We start from the raw sequence: 24,422 nt of genomic DNA, 5'->3' as shown, positions 1-24,422 counted from the left end.
TCCTTCAGTTGACATTTTCCCCACCCCGCCAAAAACACGGACTCACGAGTTTCGTTCGCGGTCGGTGTTACGGCCCTAGAGTTCTCTTCGCTCCATGCTCGTGCCATGAGTTGTAGCAATGCGAAAGAACTTTGCCGCTGCGCGACTCTGAAGCGAAGAGAAAAGAGATGAGATAAGAGAAGCGAAGAGAAGAGAAAAGACGGGAAGAGGAAAGAGGTGAAGAGAAGATAAGAGGAGAGGAATGAAGGAAAGGAACGAAAAGCGTAGAGAAGACAAGAGAAGAGAAGAGAGAAGAAGAGAAGAGAGAAGAAGAGAAGAGAAGAGTGGAAGAGAGAAGAGATGAGAAGAGAAGAGAAGAGAAGAGAAGAGAAGAAAACTGTATAGATGAGATGATGGGAACGGGAGGGAAGGGTGAGATGTGGCTAAAAGGGGAAGAATAGTTAGTGGTGGGGAGAGAGAGTATCGGTGGCGACGCGGCGCGGTGCGGCATAGCGCGCGGCACGGCTGCTTGGCCGCGAAGAGGGTGGCGGGGCGGAGGGGAGGCGTCGGCGCGAACGTCGGAGCAGGCGGGGGCCTGGGGTGTTCGAGGGTAGAGGACGATGGCGGGAGGTCGAACCGTGAAGCGGGGTAGGAGGCAGGAGTCGCGGGAAGGAGCCGTGCCTCCCTGCCGTCCGCCCGCAGTGCGCGCTACGCGATATCACTGGCCGGTCATGTGTGTGTCACTCTCACGTTCACACTGGTACCGTTCGGAGTACTTGGTTACCGCGCTGCCGCCGTTACCGTCAACCGAGCAGTGTGTGTCCAGTATACCCGGTGTGCGGCCGGAAGTTTAAAGTGCCTCTCGTTCCGTGTCCTGGACGTGGCGAAAGCAGGCGAAATCTTGTCGGCGCGGGGGACATCATCGGGGAGACGACGACGACGAGGACTACGGGCGCGCAGGTGGAGCGGACTGTAAAAGGGAAGAAAGATCGGCTGCGTGGTGCGCGACGGAGGAAAAGGAAAAAAGAAGGAAAGGAGAACGACGACGACGACAACGACGAGGACGAGGACGAGGACGAGGACGACGAGGACGACGAGGACGACGAGGACGACGAGGACGACGACAAGGTGTCGAGAAGAGGAAAGTGGTATATCGGAGCGGTCGCCAAGACGTTTTCGGTGGTACGGTGTCCAGTGTCCAGACGCACGTATGTAGGAGCAAGGAGTGGCTGCTGCTGGTGGTGGCCGACCGTCCAAGGAAGAGAGAAGAAAAGAGGAGAAAGGAGAAGAGGATCGTGCGCGCCTCATGGCCCTGTTGTTTGCTGGGCCGTCGTGATCACGAGGAGAGAAGCAGATCCGAGTGACTGTGCTGTTGGTGTCTTTGGTGAAAAATAACGAAGTGGTGATCGGTGCTCGGTTGTTCTTCTCTACGGTTCAGTGCTACGTGGGGTTTTCTTTTTTGGGGGAGAGGCACGCTCGCTGGAGGATCGGAATAGAGGAAAAGAGAACGGCACAGTTCGTGGGGGAGAGAGAAAGCGAGTGCGAGAGTGCGAGAGGGAAGGATAGCGAGAGATACAGGGATAGAAGAAGGAGAGAGAGACAGAGAAGTGAGAAGGAGAAGTAGACGTATAGAGAAGTAGAGGAGGAGAAAGGGTGATTGGAAGACCCGGCTGGCGATCCGAATTCGCGGATTCGACACGCCGCGGTTGCCGATCCATAATATGGCGTACAAGTTTCGCGAAGAGATCGTGGGAAAGAGGTTTCTCTCGGTGAGTGGTTTCACCAAGCTAAAGGTGAATAAGATCAGTGAGTGGGGGTGGCGTGCAGGGGTGATTCGTGCTGCCAGTCACAGGGATAACGGCTGTCATGATCTTCAGGTGAGTATCGTCCACCTAACGGACATTCTTCGTTTATACGATTTTTGTCGTCTCGATTAATCGTAAACACGAGTCGAGTTTACGTAGACTAACTTTGGTTCGATGCATGCGGCCTATCTGGCATCGCGCGCGCGACACGCTGTTTCTGTTTACATTAGCGATCGACCTTTCGAACATTCGAACTTCGCGTTTACTTCACCTCGATCCGAGAAGCCCGCGCTTCCGTCTCTACAACACCAAAAAAAACCTTGTGTCATAGGTGTTTTTATCGTGCCTAACACTACATTTCAATCAAAAAACTTTCTGAATATTGCATAGGTTATTTCCATCGTTTTTTCATACATTTCCCACGTTTCACAAAACTTTCTTACAACGATAGTGAAATTAATCTACAAAAATGTTCATTCGATAAAGTATTAATACTCTAAAACGAACAATGGTTATATAAACACGTGCTTTTTATAGTTTCGTACGTTCTAAATATTATTTCTATGAATAATATAGACAATTGGAAATATAGCAATAGCTAATAGATAGAATATAATCGGAGTTAGTCGAGAAATCATGTGACATAGCGGTTGAGAAGCAAAAATGTGTTCATACGCTTAATATTGAGACGAAGTTTTATTAGTATGTACATATATATATATATATAAATATAACGAACCGTTCCTTTTTTTACTTTGTCGATAAATATCTTTTCTATTCTAAATATGGAAAGATTCGCGGATTAAAAAGGTTAAAAAGATTCCTCGGCAGCTTCTGTCGAATTTCAATGAGCCTATTCTTCCCAACTTATACATATTTTCGGATAATACATGAGATTCAAGGCAGGGTTGATGAATAGCAAATTCAGTCCTTGATAATAGGATATTAATTATATGTTAATAACATTCATAGCTAAAATATAGTCATGATACAATACGATGTTCAGTATTGAAGATTTTTTATTTTACGGCACTTGACTAATATATCGAATATATTCGGTTGCAGATAAGTTGTGAATAATTATGTAAATTCATAGTTTTATCAACACAATTAAATAGATGGAAACTAAATGGGTACTTATCTTACCATTTTAATATTTATATTTAATCCTTTAGATATCTGTGCATATTATGCGTATATTGCAGATTTTTACATTTACTGAAATTTAAATAAAATTTGTTCTTATTTGAATAAATTTTCCATAAATGCATTAATATTTGCATCCTATCTATAGCTTATTTTCTACTTTTCATTATCAAGTATTTTTAAAATTTAATTTTGGAGTACATCAATTCACTCTCATCCAAAAATAAAACGAATATCATTTATGTACTTTGCCGCCCATTCTACGTTGTACAAAAGTATTATTACGAACTTGTTATTGTTACTTCATGTCTAAAACGTTTTATCTTGAAAATATTTAGTATTCTCTTATCAGCACTTGTTGATTCGTACGGTGTCTAACCAGTCTTAAGATCAAGTACTCTTCCGTTAAACCGTCTTGAGATAGACGATTGGTCTGTTGCTTGCAACTTCTCAAATTTCATCGAATAAGTCTCGTTTATCATACGCGCGGAACAGAAGAAATAACAATTAGAAATAAAGGCGATCATCTCCAGAACTGGGGAATTCTTGTGCATGTTTCTTGTAGGAAGCCATAAATCGGTCGACGTTATCATCCGTTCACGATCCATCGAGAAGCTGTTGATCGAACTCGATCAGAGATAAGCGAGTTTAAACGGCCGCGAAATCGTTGCCAAAACGCGAACCGAAGCAAAATAGGCAAGTTAACGCTATGCTCCGCGTTGCTTTTGTCAGATTACGTAAGCTATCGTGCGATCCGCTTACCTGAGAGTTTCTTTTTTTCGTTATCGCGACATAACATAAGTCATAACTATTCTAGTTTTCGAGGACGTTGTCGGTACACGTATGTATATACGTGCATCGCAAAATGCAACCAGTACGGATTATACGGGTGATTTTTGTCAATTACACGGTGCGTGGCCAAAATTTGTTAAAGTTTTCCATTAGTCGTTTAAAAGCTACCTCGATCAACTCGATAAATTGAAAGGTACCATAAATTGATGATAATATACGATTGTTTATATTATCTTCTTGCGATGTATGAATTTATGGAAGCAAGCTATTTGTTTCTTCAGAATGGAATATTAATCGAGTACATATGTAATGAAACTAAGAAATCGATTAGAAATGATCAATTAAGAAATCTAAGAGACTCTCGTGTATCGTCTCGTTGGTAGATTATATTGATTGAAAAACTTGTATTGTTAAACGCGATAAAGACTGAGATCTTGTCTTTATTAATAATAACGTTCAGTTATACAACTAAGATAGTTTACATTTCTGCACGATTACACGTCTATCGATTAAGTAAAGTCATTTTCATAATAAATGTTGTTATCCGGTTCAAAATTCAACAACAATTGAAATTCAAATTCGACCATGCTTATACAACAATCTTCGTCTTTTTAACATGGAATTTCATTTCATTCATAATTCATTCAAGGATATTTACGCGTAGTTACAAGTACAAAGTCCTGAATTCTAGCGCTCACGTTGTTTGGTGCGAGTCAGTTGAACATTTTTAACGCCAGGCGTTTCGTTTTATTTTTTTCAACGGGCTTTTTTCGAAGTCCGACCGGAACGCCGAAAAGCAAGTGTTTGGTGGTTCGAAATGTATTTCTTTTCAAAGAAAACACGTTTCGAGACCCGGGTCCCTATAATTAATGTTCGATAAATTCGAAATGAAATTTTGATATTAACATTAATATTTATGATATTATATCGCGTACATTAATATTCCTTTTTGACCGTAAAACCAACCATACAGCTAAAGCTGATATTATACGACCGATAAAATTGTTTTGTTTGTGGAAAAGCGACATTAATTTTCTCCGCCATTCAGTTCGAATCATTTACATATAATTCAACGTTCGCACGTAGTGTTACCAGTAAAACGTTTCAGATATCTACGTTTCCTACGTAGCATATATATTCCATTAGCATAAGCATACAGCTACACTAGCGTTCATTTTATCAAAGTCGACGAATCAATAATGAATCGATATAATTAGTAGTGGTAATTATAACATTTTTCTGTAATCACCGGATTTATTGATTTAAATCGTCAATTATAAGACTGGAATTTTTTTTTTATTTACACATCACCTGAAGCTCAGCAAATTACAAATGTCTATCTCATTATTGCGTATTGGCTTTTAAAAATCAATTTAATCGCATCTTAATGTTTCATTATACATAACTGCGATAAATAATTAAAAGCAATGAAATTCGATTTATTCCGAGATTTTTAATTAAAATACGTCTTGCTAACAAATAGACGATGGTGTCCACATCATTTTATTAAATCATTCTTGCAACTCTATTATGCGACCAACTACCTAATATTTATTTTAAATCGACCACTACGAGCTTACTATTAGCGTTTCAAGAACTCTGCCCCGGCTACTCTAGGTATTCTAAATGTTTTAAGCATCGAGCCAATTGTAGGCTATTCCAGATATTCTAACTACTATAAGTGTTCTACTATTCATACTGCGTATTACTCTAGATTGACAAGATGCTCCAGAAGTTCTACGCGTTATACTTACTAGATTTTGATTATTCAGGTGCTATAAGCAATCTGAAATTGTAGATTACAACGCTACAAAACATTATATATGTTCGAAATTTTAATATACATTTTCAAATTGGTTTCAAAGATCGATACGATCGTGATAGCTGGTTACAGTACGAATCAAATTTTGTAGCATTTTTCAGAAACGTTGCAATATAGATATTCTGTACATAATTAGGTTTATTGGATGATTGGCCATTTGTTACTCAAGTGACTCGATGTCGAATTCGTCTGCGAATTTACGATGGCGCCAACAAGTATCTGGTCTCTGGAATGAATTTAGTTGACATCTGTTTACTATTTACCAGTCGGAGGTCATTCGCTGCGCTGGCATCGAGCCGTGGTCCGAGGTCATTGAATGCGAAGCGCTTGTCGCGACCGTTCGCTTTCTCCTTCCTCGAAAATGATACGATTCTGTTTGATGGTTCGGATAAAGAATAAATTTTATACCGTTTATATCGTCGTGGCTAGGTGTCGATGCGTCGATTCCAACGAAAGCCAGTCGACCAACGAATGTAGCATTTTCTACATAAAGTCATAGTATGCTGGAACATAGTAATTGGATTATTCTTCTATATAATTACTATACATTTGATTTTCATAATATCAAGTAACACGAAATTTAATGTACTTGGTCCTCTATAGCATTCTGATTTTATTCGTAATAAAGCGTTCTCTTTTCATAGATCCCGGCGTTCATTTCCGCTGTATAGCAATTAATTGGCAAGCAAAATTATTTCAAGCGTAGGAATTCAAAGATCTCTTTGTTTTAACGTTTCAAGCTATAAAACACGATTAAAATCTAATTAAAACGCGAACATTTATCGTTCTTCTCTATAAATGTGTTACATAAATCTCCGGATAGCTTTGTTAACAGGTAGCACAGATAGATCTATGTGTTTCACGATTTTCTTACCAAGGAATATCGTCCCCTGATAGAACTTACCATATTCTGAGCAATTCAATGGAATCATCATGTCCTAGTATCATCGAAAGAATAGACTAAATTTTCCACGTACAATTTTATAGATTTCTTTCTGCGGCCAGTCGAAAACAGCTGACCCTTGCATTCTCGTTGCCAATCTACGAGAGAAAACCATGTAACTGTAGGGAATTACCCGAAAGTGTTAGGTTCAGGGCCCTGGTAATTCGTCGACCGCAAATTTCGGGGTCCAGAGTTGGCAATAATTTTGGGGTTATCGGCATGTCCGGGCCCCCGTTTGTTCTTTCTCGGAGATTCATGCACGCCGATGTACCTCGTATATGCTGCATAACGGTGCTTCGCCGTGGACGTGGCAGGTGCACGAAAAAGGCGGTCTGTTCCACCAGTTCGGTGGAGACGAGGCAAAGAGGGGGAGTTGTTTCGACCCATTTACGATTGATGAAACATTGATATTCCTCTCAGATCGGTCCTTGATATTGTACAAGGTTCCCACCGAGGTCCGTGAAATTCTTCTCTTGCTTCGCGTTCCAAGAACGCCATGATATTCGTTTTCAAAACGGCGACGATCTCGGTAATCGTTCCAATTTGCATTTACGACACGTTGCGCGAGTTCTTGCTAATTTGCACTGTTGCGTGTATTCCGTAGAATCCACTCAGCGGAATTTACAGCTTTGTCATACCGCGTTTCGACTGCTGCCAGCTGACGAGCTTTCTTATAAACGTCGCTCGTGTCTTCCAAGAGCCAAGTACATTGAAAGTACATGTTAGAACAGTCGATGGTATTTTGTATAAATTGAAAACTATTTATTGTTTGTACATTGGTCGAGATAGTAATAATTATCGTCGTATTTTCATACATTTTAACTGAAATTTTATTGCATTATATATCTTCTTTATAAAATCATTCGATCGACTATTCAACACGAAATTTGTCAATCAAAGTCGAACACGAAAACATACGAAATGATCGATACACGATACATTACATGGTTCTTCTTTGAAAAATAAAAAGAAGAAGACAGGATGCCTAAGGTCTGTCGTAATTTATGCTCCATTTGCTAAGAGGAATTCGAAGGAAAGCCAGGACTCTGCTGGCTGTGGCAAGACCGAGATTTCCTTCGTCCTCCTTCGACACTTCTCTTTCCTCCCCGTCTCCTGCCGTTCTCCACTGCCTCTTCGGCCTCTTCTCTGTAGAAGAATTCCATTCACCTTAAAGTGCAATAAAACGAGGAATAGCGTCTACCATTGTACTTGCGCTCTACCACGTAAAAAAGAATGACGCGTCTCTGATTCACTCTGTTCGCGACTGAAAATAGAAAAAAAGATTTATCGATGAATTGCATTTTGTAAATCAAGTGACGGTCAAGTTACAGATAGGCTCGTAGCAATTGCGCAACATGGAGAATATTCTGTTAAAAAGAATTCAAACGTATCGATGAGAGATTCTTTTGATTTCTTGCAACAACGACAAACGTGGACATGGCTCGTTTTATACATATTATTTTACACTTATCGAGAAGCAGCAGATGATGGCGATTAAATGCAAGTTTAACACGTTGCTTCAAAGCGAAACAAAGGTAGAACGTGTCTGGCTTTGCGCTTTCCTCTCACCAGGAAATCCACTTTGCCCTTTCCCCTGTCGTCTGCGGGTTCAAAAGAGTCGGTATCATTAGCTATGGGGTTCGAGAAGATGTTACATATTCGTAAGAGTCGCGTGGATCAGGTCTCTTTACAAAATCACTTCTTTGGTTCGAGTCGTCCCTTACACTCTGTTGCTCAGAGGATTGCCTCAGCCGGATGATTCCAAAACTCTGGGTACATAGGAAAGAAACACGTAGATAGTGATGTGGTTCGTTCAGCTCGTTAAGAAGATCACCTAACCGTTCGACCGACTCGAGTTAACGAGCTTTATTTGGTAAGCAGGAAAAAAACCTTTTTGTTCATATCTTCCGCATTTATCTCGATTTTTTCCATAGCTCGCTTCGTGGTTTTAGAAGATCGCTGAATAAATGTCAGGATGCAGTTCCGTTGTACTTTTCTTCATGGACGAGCATCTATTTTGTAAATTGCACCAAGTTTCAAATGTTATAATTACTTTTCAAATTAGAGAAATTTCGATACCGCTTAATTTTGGCCAGTTAAAGGAACCAAAATTGCCTGTGGATATGACCGGTGAACAAGGGTAACGGATTTTACCACTTAACCGAATGAAGCGGCTGACTAACTAAAACGGTTTCCTGCCTAAAACGGTTAATTGACCAAAATAGTTGGCTAATGCAACTATAATGCTAGTTGAACAGGTTAGCTATTGGTCTCGGTTATTTTATTCAAACTAAGAGCAAGAAGTTTCGTTATTATTTTCCTCTTACCGTTCTCCTTTAATTGATTGTCGACGCTTTATTCCCTCGCCGCTAAACAGAATTCTGAAACATGTATACAAAAGTATTTGAATATTAGAGAAAGTCGATATTTCGAACTTTTTTGGAAGTTACACACGACTATCGTAATCACAGCGATCACGTTGCATCGTCTTAATTACTCAGAACTTGCACACCGGTTATATTGGTCGTAAACTTTCATAAGAAATCACGTAATTACTGAAATAGTCAATTATCTGCAATCAGTGTGTATCTATACTTGTCTTGATAGTTTATTCTTGGAAGATGTAAAAATTAAAAGGGTTATTTTCCATATTTGTCTATTTATTTCCTAATTAACTACCAGGTTGAGCTATTACGATTTAATTCGTTAATCAGACTTAAGTTTGATTATTTATCCGGCACAAGGTCGCTCGTCTGAGCGATGTCACAGGGTCAAGTGACTATTTTCGTAGCGTCCTATAGTCGATATTTCAAACCTGCTCCCTTAATTTCATTATCGACGATATCCGCGTGCGGGATGTCGGAATTGATTAAGCAACACTGACGTCAGTTTATCATAAGCGTTAGGTAAATCTTGGTACCTCAAAAGTTGCACGATATCATCTGGATTACATCACATCGAGCACTGAATATTTCGGTCATTACGGTAATCAGTGTTGTCCCAAATAGTTACCAAAGATAAGAACATAATTGGGGCAAAATCGACGAAGGCCGTAACCGGAAGAATCGGATGTAGCCAAGACCTTTGATAAAGTAGAGCGTAAAATATGACTATAGTACGACGATAAAGTACACATACAGATTGCGTGGTTGTCCAAAGCACGTACAAAAATATAGAGCATTCGACATGAAAAGATTTCCTTTAAAACTATTAAAATCAGTCTGATAACATAATTGTCGCACGGTGTAACCAAGATTAAAATTCACGAGAAACCAATTTCGACGTTATAATTTTTTTCCAAACATCTAACGCATCAACCGCTTTTGCATCTGAAACTGTGAAAACTTTGCTGCGCGATACGTCAGATGCATCAAATTTTCCGGTCAAAAGCTGCATTCGTCGTGCATCATTTCATTTGAAAAAGTATCCCTCCATAAATTCCGGGCGCAATCTTGAAAACGGCGCCATACATTTCACGAGACAGTGTAGAGTCGCGTATCCGCGATCTTAGTTAGCAATCTTTCAAATTCGCATATGGAGAGGGCTGACTGTAGCGACGACGCGACGCAACGAATCTACGAATTGGAAACGCACGAATGTGCTTGTATGTAGTTCAACGACCTCGATCGAACCGCGTGAAATCACGCGTCACGTTTCGACGACGAGAGTATCAATTTCGTTGTGCAAATATTCAGCCGTAATAATTGACGTCGAAACCGATCGCGGACGTTATTTCGAGGGCCCTATCATTATCGTGAGCATTCTAATATTAAAATCCGGGTGCAACGGCCGCGATACGGTTAGAAGATGATGCGGTTCGATGCACGCCCTGCAGGAACGTTACCGAGGATCGTTTCCATTCCCCCCGCCGGTTTCACCGGCAGATTCCGATTCGTTCGCCAATATCGAAATATTTCGGTCTTTGTCTGCTCGTTGATATTGTGCGTTATGCAAGCTCCGGCACCCACGCGGCCAGACACGCTCCCGCGACTTTCTATCGCACGTAAACCGCAATCGCGGTTCCTTATACTGACTCATGCTCGTAAGGATTCCGGGAAAAAAGCGTACGCTAGGATCCAGAGCTATGAAATTCTTTCTTTCGCCCTTTCTTGCAACGAAGGTTTCCGTGGAAAGTGTTGAACAGTGGCAGGGAGAGCGTCAAGGTAGCCGCTAATTTTATAGATATTTTCTTATTTATAAGTATCTAGGTATTTATTTTCAACGATAGGAAACGATAACTCCGTATATTTCAACAATACGATTTTCTTATTTTGTGGTGGCAGCTTCTCAAAATGAATTTCGTTGCGATATTTTTTGTAATAATATTGTACGATATGATAGTCTACATCTAAATCGTGAATCAAGAAAATTCGATCTTTTTTTGCAAATAAAAGAGAAGGGCATAGTAAAATTGACGGAAAAACGTGCAAGTCAGATTTTGACCGCAGGGACAGTTTCGTCGGATTTCCCGTTCATGGTGTTGCTAAAATTCCAGAATGAAAAATAGCGAGACTCTTTCGCTGGGTGAACTGTAACGCGCGCAGACAATAGTCCTGTTACATTTTGCTCGTTTTCGTCCGCGAAACAATCCTGTTCGGTTCCTGCAGTTTCGAGGGTACTTTATTCTCGCGAGACAAAGACACGCCGGACAATTCCGTGTGATACGTCACACTTTGCCCGCGTTTTAATGAACTTTTTAACAATCGCGAGACGTTCTGTGAGAGTGGGCTATATGGACCATTGGATTTTGCCTATGGCGCTTATTTTAAAGATTGTATATTTGTATGATTTATTCCTTAGGTGTTAGAACTGCGAAAATTATCATTTTTCCCTTACTCTGCGTAAGAATTCGGTTCGAAAGATCTGGATATTCATAAATAAATTTCACGTACGTTTCGTTATTTCTTGTGTCCCCCAACCTAACCTCAACCTAACCCCAACCTAACCTCAATCGGCTGCCAATGATTTCAGGCTAGAACGTAATTTTACTTCAGGTTCAAAATTATACATTAGTAAAATTCTTGTTGTAAAAATATTTCAGATAATTTTTATGGTAGTTTCGCGCAATTTTATACAATGCAGTACGTGTAATACTTGTGTGACAGATTTCTAAACGATGAAATAAAATTACATTTTGGCATCAAACTTTTGGCAGCCACTGAACGAAGATATTAAGCTTAATAACCGCAGACAAGAATGTATCAACACGTAGTTAATTTAATCGTAGATATAATACCGTGCATTTTGATGTTAATACCGACCCTAACATTCATAGATTTTCTTAGTACGTCACTACTACGTAAAATGCAATTTTATAATATAAGCGAAATATTCATTTTCAAAGCCATTCCTCTGTATTTATAACGTTATTATTTCATCGTATGTACATTATTATTTTCCGAAAACCGAAACAATAGCTTTTGATATAATTTCCGCTTATGTTACGACAAACGAATATTTCGAACGACGAACTTTTTCAACAAGGACTAACCTAATTCTCATTTCGCTTTTAATCATCGTTTACGACTTTTCCAGCGAAAGAATAAAGCCCAGAGAACAATACAGACGTTTCAATTGTTTGGAACCTTAACGTCATTATTTTGTTTATAACAAAAGTCAAACTTTTAATTAATGAACATCGAATCCGATCGTATGATCAATTTATCCTTCGTCTTCTCTAATATGCACTACTCCTGGATAATATTCTAATCTATAAATTATATCAAAACAGCTTCTAAGAATTTTCAAATTCTGCAGCTTGTAATTCAACGAATAATATTATTTTATTATTTGTTTCGTTCTTGTCGCTCGGCATAGAATAACTTCCAGCTATCAGCCATACAACCGTACATGATCTCTATCCAAATAATCTCTACCCGACAATTCCAATGATTTCAATGAACAATATTGATAAATAATATTAGATTCATGGGAAATTTAAAGATGCAAAAATACACATAATGTGGAGAAACTCCTCGATGTATTCGTAATAATAATATGTAGTAGGTGAAAAAAGTCTCAACTGAGATTCCAATCTTTTAGTTAATCAGTTAGAAATCATAATCATCGCGATCTATCGTGCACAACGCGCGTTGATGGGCACCTCGTCGTTAGTATTGATTAATCGAAGAAACAAACAGAGAAAAGAAGGTAGTCGTCGAAGGGATTGGAAGGTATCGCGAGCTATTGCAGTTGCAAGTCTGGGTAGACACGGTACACTCCGTCACATAGCATCAACCCACCTATTCAACGCCGACTCGTTGTAAACAATGACTTCGTGTCCGACCCAGATTCTAAGCCCACGTAGAAAGCGGACTTGCTTGCATAATCCGAACGCGGAGTATACATATGCACGATGCAGGCTGCGTTCGTGGTTCGTGTGCCGACCTCACGACTCCAGACGAGTCTTACACCTGTACAGAACACCCACATTGCGTGAGTGTTTCGTATATTCGTATAGGACCGACGTTGTTCCTCATCCATCGATCGCTTTGGCTTTCCATTCTTTGTTGATAACTGGTTACGCTGTTGAATGGTTTATCGAGTAGCGCTAGCAGACAAAAGCACGTGTGCTCTTGGACGACGAGAGACGGTGAATCGGAAAAAAGAAATAGGAGAAGAAAAGGAAATGTTAATAGAGTGAAACGCCCATACTCATGGCAGATAGTTTCAGAAGTTTGTCGTGAATAGCAGCTAAAGACTGCGTAAATTTCATTTATTAGTCAACCGCAAGCAGAGTTACGCTTGACTAAGCACCGTCGTACAGCGTTGAAAATCTCGAACGATGGAATTTAGGAATTGTCGACTAGGAATTATTTACATTTTTAGGGTCGTCATTGATACAGGGGTTCAGCTGCAGTTACCGAAAGAAGCCGGCTGCGTTCTATGGTTATCGTCTAGCAGGCAAGAAGCTGTTCCCGTTAGCTGAGCACTTTCACCCGGATCATCACGACCCAGATGATCGTGTCCCTCTAACGGGCCCGTCTTTTCTCCTGGCCGATGCACAAGTCCGAAGTTGCTCGCGAATATGAGTTCTAGTCCTCTGAATGTTTCAACCGTGTTTTAACCGCGATCGCGGACAATGCCGCGAAAAGCTTGCCAGTGTTCCGCTTGCACGGTTTTCAAGCGTGTGTATGCCTTGGCCAGAGGCTGTAGAAAACGGAGGAAGATGGCTTGCTGCCTAGATGGAAAGAGGTAGAAGGAGAAAGAGAACCGGAGAAAGAAAAGAGAAGAAACGGTCGGGAGAACAGGTTCCTGGCAGACCAGGCGACTAACCGCCAGGGACCCAGGTCACTCACCCAGATTCTACAAACAACCAAACACACGGACCTTTCCTTGCTTCGGTTTCTCCTCCTCGGTTACTTTTCTTTCCCGTCTCTGCTCTTTTCTTCCTCGAACCTTCGATAAACCTGGAATATTGTGACATCGGGGTCAAATCTATCCCGAGGAATCTTAGGTGAATCGACGTTTGTTAGGTGAAATATTTGTTCGATTCTGCGTCTCTGTAGTGCACAATCAGTGTATTCAATTGGATTTTCTTAATTGCAAAAAATTCCGTAGTCGTTGTAACGCGTGTAAGAGGATTATTCTGTATGCATTTAGTCGCGTACTTGACAAAACAAGCGAAGAAAACTATGTTTGCTCGGTGCTCCGCTTCGAGGTAGCCAGGAATCCATCGTCTTCGTATATTTTCACACGTGTAATGTTTTCGCGTCTTGAGGTAGGTTTGTCTTAAAGACGAAAGACTGGTAGTGTATCGGACAGGCAAACGTTTCGATATCCTTGTTGCAACGATTGAATATTTTATGGAAGACTAACGCTTACTCTTTAGGGAAAATCGACCTGAATTTTATTAAGAGCATTGGCATGTTTTTGACAATAGCAGAGACGAAGAATTAAAAATGACGGGTTTTATAGTTGCAACGTTAATAAACGCATGACGTACATCTGATGCCTGAGTCTTTCGCGTATTGGAAATCCACTGTCCGTGGATAACGTTTGATCGATTTCGTCGTGACATTTGGCCGCGGCTCAAGACCTTTCCTATCGTTCACGATTCCAGTTCCAGATTTGCTCGGCGAAGAGTGTAACACGTGTGTAAGAACGAAGCAGAGGGATGCTAGTATAACTGCATCACGTCCATAGCTTTGTGCATGCGCTACACTCGCGAGCTCCATTATAGATTTATTGTTCTTCTAATTATACCCTGTTATTCTTGCCAACGAGCCACGCGGATCTGCGTAACTTTAAGGATCTTAACAAATTTTCTAATCAATTTATAAATTTCTCTTCGTTTCCTATACGAATCCCTCCGAAGACGAACTCATCCATTTTTTATCAATTTCGTAATTTCATTACGTAAGTAAACGATTGATATCGAATACTGAAGAAACGAAGGACTAGCTTCCATAAGACGATCGATCGCAAGAAGATGACATAAATAAAGGTAAATTGGAAGGCAAAGTTAAAAAAACAGGGTTTGCAATATCGTCACTTTCAATTTGTCGAATTGATCGCTATGGCTTTTAAATGGCTGATATATAAATTACGAAGCAAATACAAATTGAAGTGCTTATTCGACGATAGGTCATCTAGAACGAGATGAAGAACCACGAGTCCACTTAAATGACACACTTTCTTTATCTACCGGTTTGTTGGTTTTAGAACAGCCGATGTTACATGTTACGCGTTATCAATAGGTTCTGTACCCCTCTCGGACCACTCAGAGCTGGTCACGAGATTTCTCGGATTGTTTCTTCGAAGGAAGGGTTCGATTTCGTCTGTCTTCTTTATCTGAACGCGTGCAAAATCCCACACCGAGCTGCCACGATAACGATAACGATAGCTTATCGTCAATTGCTTAATTTATCTCGACGACCTTTCTGACCTCGCGTTTCAGCTGATCTCTATTGGCTTCCGACGTTAACGCGGAGATCTCTGACGTAACGGGACGCCTAAAATTCGTTACGAGTCGTCCTTTAAACTCTATCAATTTGTTCTGCGAACCTATATTTTGCCCGTAAACCGAATATTCTTAGCGGTAGTTTTTAATGAATTAATGTATAAGTAATGCTATAATAAATAAAACGGTGTGCAAGAACGGTGTTCTCTAGCCACTGTGTATATAAGTTTGATTAATCTGTGCAAAGTTCAAGATTAAAGCTTAGATGACTCTAATAACCCTACCTTTTTATATTTTATGTATTTGCAACGATCCGTGGACATGGAAATGCATACGAACAGTAGCGTAGGTTGATGTTGGTGCAGGGAACGGCGGTTAACTTACGGTGAAGCACCTGAAGATATCGAGGATGTACAGTTAGTCGACCTTGTCTGGATAACATTAAAAAATAAAAACGTCACGCCAACGCGCGGTATTTATTGGCTTGCGCCATGGGGCCAGGCACGCTCGCTGACCACCGACGAAGCGGAAGAAAGAGGGGGCAAAGAAGCGCAGAAGAGAAATATACGGTCAAAGAATGCAGTTCTTGGTGCATTCCAAGTCACGTGCTTCTGCACGGCCTGTAATTTTATTGTCGCGCGAATATATATCGCCAGCCACTTAAACGTCTGTTGTCTTTTTCGTTGGCTGTCGTTCCCCTGATCTCGCAGGATGAAAGGTCGAAATCGTCCAGCCACTTCTTCGTTTAGAAGAGCGGCTCGCTCTAATGGCTGGGAGAATCTTTTTCTACGAAAGAATGGGAACGACGCTGTTACGCCGCTGTCAGAGAAGCATCCGCGATTCTCTAGATGCAGCCAGGCGCCGATTAACGACTTCTATTAAATCTTTCGCTGGCTACCTTTAAACTTGCCATTATTTTCCCAAGGTAAAAGGTTGAGCGGTGGTTCGCATACCATGCAGTGTTTCGAATTAGATTTTCAACGATAGCCGCTTTTTAATTAATTTGACAAATTTGATCGCGATAAGCGTACAACATTCGTTAGCGAACATCGGCGATATTGTAAATTAAACTTTCGAGACGCAACTTAAATGACTCCATACTAAGAATCCTTTTGCTTGTACCAAAGCCTCTGATACTAATCTCCTCGTACCTTTGCCAATTCGTTTCTACAGATATTTGAAATATAATAATTACATTCCTCGCCATATGCCTTACCCGGACCGTATTTTCTACGCATTATTCAAGATGAAACCGGTCGATAGCCACATTCTTTCTTCTAAATTCTACACGCTAGCGCCCGGAGTGTACGTGTATAGACTTTAAGAAGCAACGAACTCGTAACGCACAAAGTGTCAGATAAATGGGAAAAAGTAAAAAGGTCGTAAAGGCGTAGTTATTTTCTTTTTCTTTTTTTTTTTTTTGTATTCTCGCGAGGGTGGAAAGCGTGTCCTGGTGGGACACGTAAGGGCACGACAAGCTGGTTCGAGGTTTCCGGAACGACAATGTGCATGCGTGCACACGTTACGGGTGCACCGTCACGTACGTGCGAGCGTGCGTCCGCGTTTTATCTGTGTGGTGGCAATGCACGTGTGCGCCGCCTTGCATTATGTCACAACGTGGCCATGCTGCGCGCGTGTGCGCGCCACTGTATCGGGGTCAATGACCCTGACGTGTACGTACTTATACGGGCCGTGCCGACGACCCTCGAATTTCGATACTCGCACCGGCCTCCGTGACACTCACAAAAATTCGAACACGCTTTCCGTAATTGTAAATCGTTACCTTCTCGCCTATCGGTACACGTCGATGGATTGATGCTAATTAAACGCCTGTTTCTCCCACGGAGGTTTATTACGATAGCGTTATTTAGTTACGTGCATAGTAGTAATTATGCACTCGAAGGTAATCGATGCGGTTTTCTAAATTTAACGTTAGAATAGGAAGATTATGCGACGTTTTGTGCAGTTCACTTGGTAACTAAGGACCAGACTATAGGATACTTGTGCACATTCGTGTTTCTGCGAAGAAGACGAAAGTAAGGATTTGTCTGGCAAAGTAAATTTTATTAACGGATATTTTAGTAAGAGTACTATCGATGATAATGGTAAACTATTTGAAAATTAATAACGCTACTCTTCGTAGCTATGATTAAATTTCCTTGCGTAAATAAAAGTCTCCTACCCGCGGCCGAGAACTCCGCGTAATAAATACCGGTTTTGAAAGAGATAATAATTTGAGAAGAAGCCCGCTAACTTTTCGCGTAAAACGCAATTTGCCAGCGAAATCCGTTGCCCGTATTTAGTGGCGGCCCACATAGTCTTTTTGCTCCGGCGAAGGCTTTTTCCTTTAGCGCGAATAAACACAGGAAATACTTTTAACAAGCTTCGTATTTTAAGCTTCAGATAACGGGAATTTTATAATAACGAATAAAATGTATGGAAAATAAGAAGCAGAAACCTACTCCATTCTAGCAAGAGGAAGATAGCACAGCAAAGTGTAAAATGAAAGAACACGGTCGTGGATAGATAAGTAAATGATTAATTATCTTAGTTGGATTCTTTCGTCTTTTTCCTGAAACTCTCTTCATTTGCAAGTAGTCTGAAACACGATCGTGTGAAAAATAATCCAGAGAATAGGACAAAGTTAAAGAAAGAATAGCTCCATATATTTTCATATTTCTAACAATAAAAGAATAAATCACATAAACCCGAAGAAATATAAATATTTTAATTCTCATATCGAATTGTTATCGAAACTTGCCAACTTGTTCCTTCGATTTGCGGTTTCTAACAAGCAGTTTCCATTTTTCTGAATATTCTGGGTTATCGTGAGAGCGAGTGAACATGCACTGGCAAAGTTCACTTGCTTTTCACGCGATCCCGATATACGAAACGGTCTGATGGAAGGCGCGCGGAGCGCCTCGAATCACAAACAGAGCCAGCATCCTTTGAAAAGTCCGTGCGCTGGCTTGTAGAAGAGGCCATTCGGACCAATCGCGATGGAAACACGCAGATAGAGGCGCGTGTCTGTGCTCGGGCTGCGAGAGAGGCACGCTTCTACGCTAACAAAAACGGAATGTCTGTAGTGGCCGCGCGTTAAAAGTGTGCACTTCAGTTTCTTCCGTGCCTTTTCTGCGCTTTTTTCGTGGCTTTCGAACGGCTCGCTGGAGAAGGGGGCCTCGTACGTGCGAGGAATGCGTGCACCGCGACACGAAAAACCGCCTATCAAGATATTCGACTCAACACGGACGGATGTCTTATTTCCTGTAGCTTGCGAAATTGAGAGCCGATCGACAGGCTTCTTTGCGATAGTTATTAGCTCCGAGTTTTCGCCATCATTTGCAATTCAGAGAGTCGGCTGCACGCTCGATCGATTCCCCTGCCAATGTCGTTGCTGGTTCGTGTTTCTTTAACGTTCGAATACTTTAGAGAATACAAGATCAATGAAAGTATTTAATGGACCTAGTTATAGAAACGAATGGAAAATAAAAAAGTTTACGGGCTTGCAAAGATTATAAAATCGATAAGTAGAGCAACTTCATTGTTGGTGATATGCTTGGAATAATATTCGTTCGTTTTGTTATTCATTCATTGAAAATGAACCTTAGGCAAGATTAATTCGGTAGGTATGTGAGAAACATAGTCGTGATATTTTATAATATCACCACGGTCGTTTATTCGATCGTTCGAAGACGCCGATGAAAACGTCAGGCTGAATGATCGTCAGGCACGTTTCGCGTGACAGGTGGTTCTTTTCGCGTTCCAAGCCATTCTGGATCATACATATTTCCCATACCATACATATTTCTCTACTAACAACGCACCGACATGGATCTCTCCATTAGAATCGTCGAATCAGCCGAGCAGAACGTTGCTTCATTCGTTATACTCTAATTCCTTTCTTCTCTTTTGAACGTTCTTTTCATCGATCACATGAAAAAAGAAAAAAAAAGGAAAGAATTGCGGAAGAAAAGCTCGTCGAAGAAGTCGTCGCGAAACGACTGCAAACACTGACCATAAATATTAGAGCAAATTATGAAGGGGCTACTCGCGAGGTGGTTTCAACTTGGTCGTCGTCGTTGTCATCGTTGTCGTCGTCTTCAGGTAAATAAGACGCGAACAAAAGGGGTGGGCGTGGGAGGTAGAAAGCGGGCCAGGAAAGAAAGCTCGAAAGAAGGGCAGAGAGGAGATCGTTATGGAAGCATAAAAAGCTTCGCGACGAGATAATAGCTCGCGAGAACGTCGCAGAACGGGGGCTCGTGATGCATGCAAGAATGACGACAGAGAAAGAAGGCCGAGGAAAGATGTGTGTATATGGACAAAAAGTCCAGGAGAAAGAGAATGAAGAGCAAAACGAGAGGGATACGGTTTCGTATATAGGCCAAAGGGCTGCGCCGAGATCAATAAATTCCTCTCGCTACCGAGTTGAAATCCCTGCCTACCGAAGCTTGCACCTATTGGATCATCTTTAAATGCAGTTTCGTTGGTTTCGACGGTACGACCGAGCAAACACCGGGTCACGAGGGATATGAACGCGACCCATTTTTCTAGCGAGACACTAAACATGTGCGCGTCAAAGGAAACAACGTTTCTGAGACGAGTGTATTAAGGATCTGCCTTTAGAAGTCTCTTCACGGTATTAATCGTATTAACCCTTTGAATTTAATCTTAAGTTTATTAATATGAAATTCATGTAACAACTCATTCGTCAATTATCAATCTCTTTCTGTTATTACCGTTTCCAGTAATAATCCTTACAATTGCGTCAAAAGCTACTACTATGCCTTAAAACATTACAAAACGTAATTGTACATGGACATTAATGCATTTGATGTATGCTATTCGTTAGTCGTGGCAAATAAGAATTCATCCACTGAAATCCCGTCTAGTAAAAAGAAACGACGAACTGTTTCTCGAGTGCAGAAAGTTAATTAGCAGTTGATCTCTGATCCGTGGACGTGGACACGTCGTCCATGATTTCCTGAAACGAATTACTCTTTCGTACTTTACTACCGTCAATCGGTCAAACTTTTCCTGAATGTTTTCTCATCCACCTATCATATCAATTTTCCGATCGATGATCGAAGAAAAATCGATGGATTATCGGGTCATTGGAGAAAAAACGGTGAAGGAGGGATATTGACGAGGCGATCTCCGATTGCGTTCGATCGGCTCACCCTTCCCGTGTGTTTCCCTTCTCTCTCGCGCGTGGCTTTGTGTCGTGCTGGCTCTTTGTCCGGCTTCACTTTCTTCCACGGGCAACTAGGCTAGTCGTAACACACAGTAGAAAAGTTTCCTCGCCGCCCCCCTCGGGAGAGACCGGCCGAAGTTCTTTCGTTTAATTCCCGCTCAGCTGACTGCGACTCGCTTTCACCGTTCCCCGGTCAACGATCACGCACGTGCTTCCCTCGCTCCGCCGGACTTGCATGTTTTTTTTATCCACGTTCCACGCGACTCTATGCTTCTCTTTATCCGCTTGACCCGATACCCCGTTGCCTCCAACGACTCTTGCTTTCCACGCGGTACACGGGCCAATTGTACTGTGAAACTGGGCCAACCATTTTTCCGACTCTAACCGACAATACACATACACGCACGTACACTACCGCTTGTAATTATTCGGTCGACTAGAGAAGTCGATGCACGTTACGCGAATAATTGAAGAAGATACGTGTTATTTTTAATTAATAATAGCATCGATACGATGTTCGTTGTTTCGGTGGAACCTTTCAACAGACAAACTGGTTAACTTTGTTTTTTCTAACTTTCTGTGTTTCCTTACTCGTTGATTCTTAAAAAAAAAGCTAACGTCTTTGAAATAACGATAAAATGGTTATATATATAATAGTGGAGTTTCAGCTGTGTCTGAAAAGAATATACAGTAAAAGCTGAGTAAAAGTAATTACCAAGGATCATACATATCGACTATACTTTGACTCAGCTTCGATGATTCAGCAAGAAATAAGAAAAATTGAAGCGAGTCTGGAGGAATTAGCATTTTGTTTTGACAGCGTCTGCCAATATGGTCTGACTAATGTGAAAAATAATGATCGTGGTGGAAAATAAACCGCGGGAAACAGGTCACGGATGTGTTTCTTATTTATTCCATGTATATCGATGGTAAACAAGTTTGTGGTACGCAAGCTCTGCTATTTTTCAGAGTAACCCTAACTATTATTTATCAAAAAAGGCAGAATCGTGAATGGATTTCATTATCGTCGTTAGATTCGCGGTATCTTCAATTACTCCGCGATACAAATCGATATAGCAATCCAGACGGCGATCGAGTTCGGGCAAATTCATTAGCTCGGCACGGAACGCAATTTGCGGAACCAATTCGAACGACTCGTGCACCAGGCACCGCGATAACCACCCTGTTCTTCGATTTCGAATCCATTGCCTATTCCCAGACGAACTTACATTGCCTGGTCGAGCTCTCTTCGAGCAGCTCGTCGAATCGCCAACCTATCCCGTTTCGAACGTTCCGCGATATACGTCAAAACTATCATAACTGGACACTGAGAACGTAGTTGAACGTGTATGAAATAATTACAAATATAGCGACTAGTAAAGAAGAACGATGTGATGGGACTATCCTATCGGTTTCCAAATTTATACCAAAATTACATTCCTATGAACATCTATATTTATTGAAAAATTCGATCGATCAGATAACACGAACGTACGTTCGTATACAAGTAGAAAGATCTACTAGGAGGTGGGACTTTGGCAAGGAAAGAAAAGAGCAAGCAAAGAGCAGACGAAGGAAGGAGCAGCCGAGGAGGCAAGTTGCCATGGTGACCATCAAAGGCGCCGATCAGACACGAAGGGATGAAGCCCCTTTTACCGTCGACTTTGTTACACAGAAGCCACCACGAACCGGAAAATAGGTTCTACCCCTCTGCTCTTCTTCGTCCATCGCTTCTATCCTCCTCTACTCTTTCAACTACCAGTCGAGTGGAAACTATTTTTGAAATTGAAAGGACACCAAAAGATTTATCCTTTCGATGACTTGGAGAAATAGAATCGCGCCTTTCTCATCTTCCTAACCATTGTTTTTCCTTCGCTTTCATCTTGTTCGTACTTTGAAATTTTAGTTTCTCTCTTCCCTCGTCTTGGTCGAATAAAACTACCTCCATCCACGTACAAAGTACGCCTTCAGGAGTAACGCACGAGGAACACACTCGCGCGAAACAGGATCTACTTGATAGAGTAGCTAGACGTTGATCGTACGTTCCTTATTGTTGAGGTTATTAGATGTGTGAAGAGAGGAACGCGTGGATAAATTGTAAAGTAGAAAATATATTTTAATACAGAAGTTTAAATACAAGTAGGAATATAATTTAAGCTGGTCCAGATTCGCACGCTAGCAGTGTTACCCTGTGACTGGAAGCCCAGAAGCCATCGTTGCCTGTCTACTGTGGTCTGTCTTCGTCCTGGTCTTTTGTCTGTATGCTATCGATGGCTTCGGTGCTTGAGAAAACTAAAAGGACCAGATGTAGAGTTTTCTTAAAAGTGGTGACCATTTCAACAGTTATCTCTGACTCGTTGGTTGCCAAAAATTCCAGATTTCATAGACATCGCCTTTCATAGACTAGTTGTGTCTTAATTAAGATTTTTATTTTTTATTTAGTAGATTATTTACAATCAATTCTCATACAGAATTTTAAGTAAATTTTTTTGGCGTGGTGCTGTAATTTTATAAAGGATTATAAAAGTTTATAGTGTGTTTAATTCTAGTTGAATCTAATGCTTCGATCTAAGAGATATTTTTAGTCTGCGGATCTGATCCATCGTGTCGAGTAATTGGGTAACTAATGGGTTTGGGTGATTGTTAACTCTTATATTATATCTGTTTCTGAACTTGGTTATTTCTTCTTTGACTGAGGGTATCTTAAGGTCGCGATGTATTGTTTCATTGGTAACATACCAAGGTGCATCTATTAAGAATCTTAGAGTGTTTTATTGGAATCGTTGTAGAATTTCTATGTGGAGTTGCTCGCTGTTCCCCATAGTTGGATCCCATAGGTCCAAACAGGTTTTAATATGGCTTTGTATAGCATTGTTTTACTCTGCATGTTTAAGTTGCAGCGTCTGCCAATGAGCCAGTAGAATTTTTTTAGTTTTCGGTTCCTTGGATTTATCTACGATGTGCCGTTTCCGTGTCTAGAATCATGTCCAGATATCTGACTGAATCTTTGTTTGGTATTGGAATATTATTTATGGTCACTTATCTTAATTAAAATAAAAGAGAGAAATAAGACACAGAAGAGAATCGGTTAGTCCGAACGATATCAATTCGTTGGTCGCGTGATTCCTTACTGTACTTTGTTTCGTGAGTGTCGTTATCGCACGAAGAAAGCCACTGTATAGAGACGGAGGAAACGAGGATACAGAAAATCAGTATCGCGATACTGATCGTGATACCGGTACGTAGCATACGTTCACGCAGTGTTGGCGACAATTTGTTATACACGAATGTTCGTCGGGAATTAGCCTAACATCGTCAATTAGTGGAATTCGAAGTTGTGACTCGCGTGACAAAGTCAATTCGAGCGCTGTTAATTCGATGAAAAGACATTTTTCACCGAGTGTCCGTGAAGAAAAGCGTCACGTGGGAACGTGGCTGTCTCTTACGAAACTCACTTACATAGGAATAATTGAACTTTACACAGATCGGATTGGCGCAGATGTTCCAGACACAAAATTCAATTACAACTTCTTCGCCTTCCTCTTGCGCAGTGAGAGTCGAAAATGGTAAACGAGTTGTTGCATTTTCTCGAACGATCACCGTCCATTTCCACGATACGCGAATCAATGAATAGAAACTCGATTTCTCTCGAGGAAAAACTGCAACGAATTCCTGCTACGTAGTTTTTATAACAGACGGAATTCTTTGAAGCGAGAACAGAAGAGGTTGGTTCCTATCCTTTTTGCGCCACTGTGATATTTTTTGGCGAGCGCGTTCAACGTGGAAAAAGTGCACGGACTTCCACGTAGCTCGCGGAGGGCCATCTCTAGAGAGTTACACAT

At 41.1% G+C, this 24,422-nt stretch overlaps 2 protein-coding genes across 6 annotated transcripts in view; one reads left to right on the top strand and one right to left on the bottom strand.

Moving 5' to 3' along the window:
- Window positions 1-24,422, bottom strand: part of LOC139993592 (uncharacterized) — a 116,532-nt gene that overhangs the window by 29,982 nt on the left and 62,128 nt on the right. The gene's annotated exons all lie outside the window — the stretch shown is intronic.
- Window positions 665-24,422, top strand: part of Kdm3 (Lysine demethylase 3) — a 224,312-nt gene continuing 200,554 nt past the window's right edge. For 4 of the 5 annotated variants that reach the window (XM_072015430.1, XM_072015431.1, XM_072015432.1 and 1 more), the window contains exon 1: window positions 665-1,856. In XM_072015430.1, the coding sequence (XP_071871531.1) occupies window positions 1,701-1,856 (156 nt within the window). In that variant the 5' untranslated portion in view covers window positions 665-1,700. The remainder of the gene's footprint in view (window positions 1,857-24,422) is intronic. The other variant, XM_072015435.1, reaches the window with a different exon arrangement.

The sequence above is a fragment of the Bombus fervidus genome, chromosome 13 (assembly GCF_041682495.2).
Source record: "Bombus fervidus isolate BK054 chromosome 13, iyBomFerv1, whole genome shotgun sequence".
In the NCBI taxonomy this organism is placed as follows: Eukaryota; Metazoa; Arthropoda; class Insecta; order Hymenoptera; family Apidae; genus Bombus; species Bombus fervidus.
This window is presented reverse-complemented; position numbering and strand designations above follow the sequence as displayed.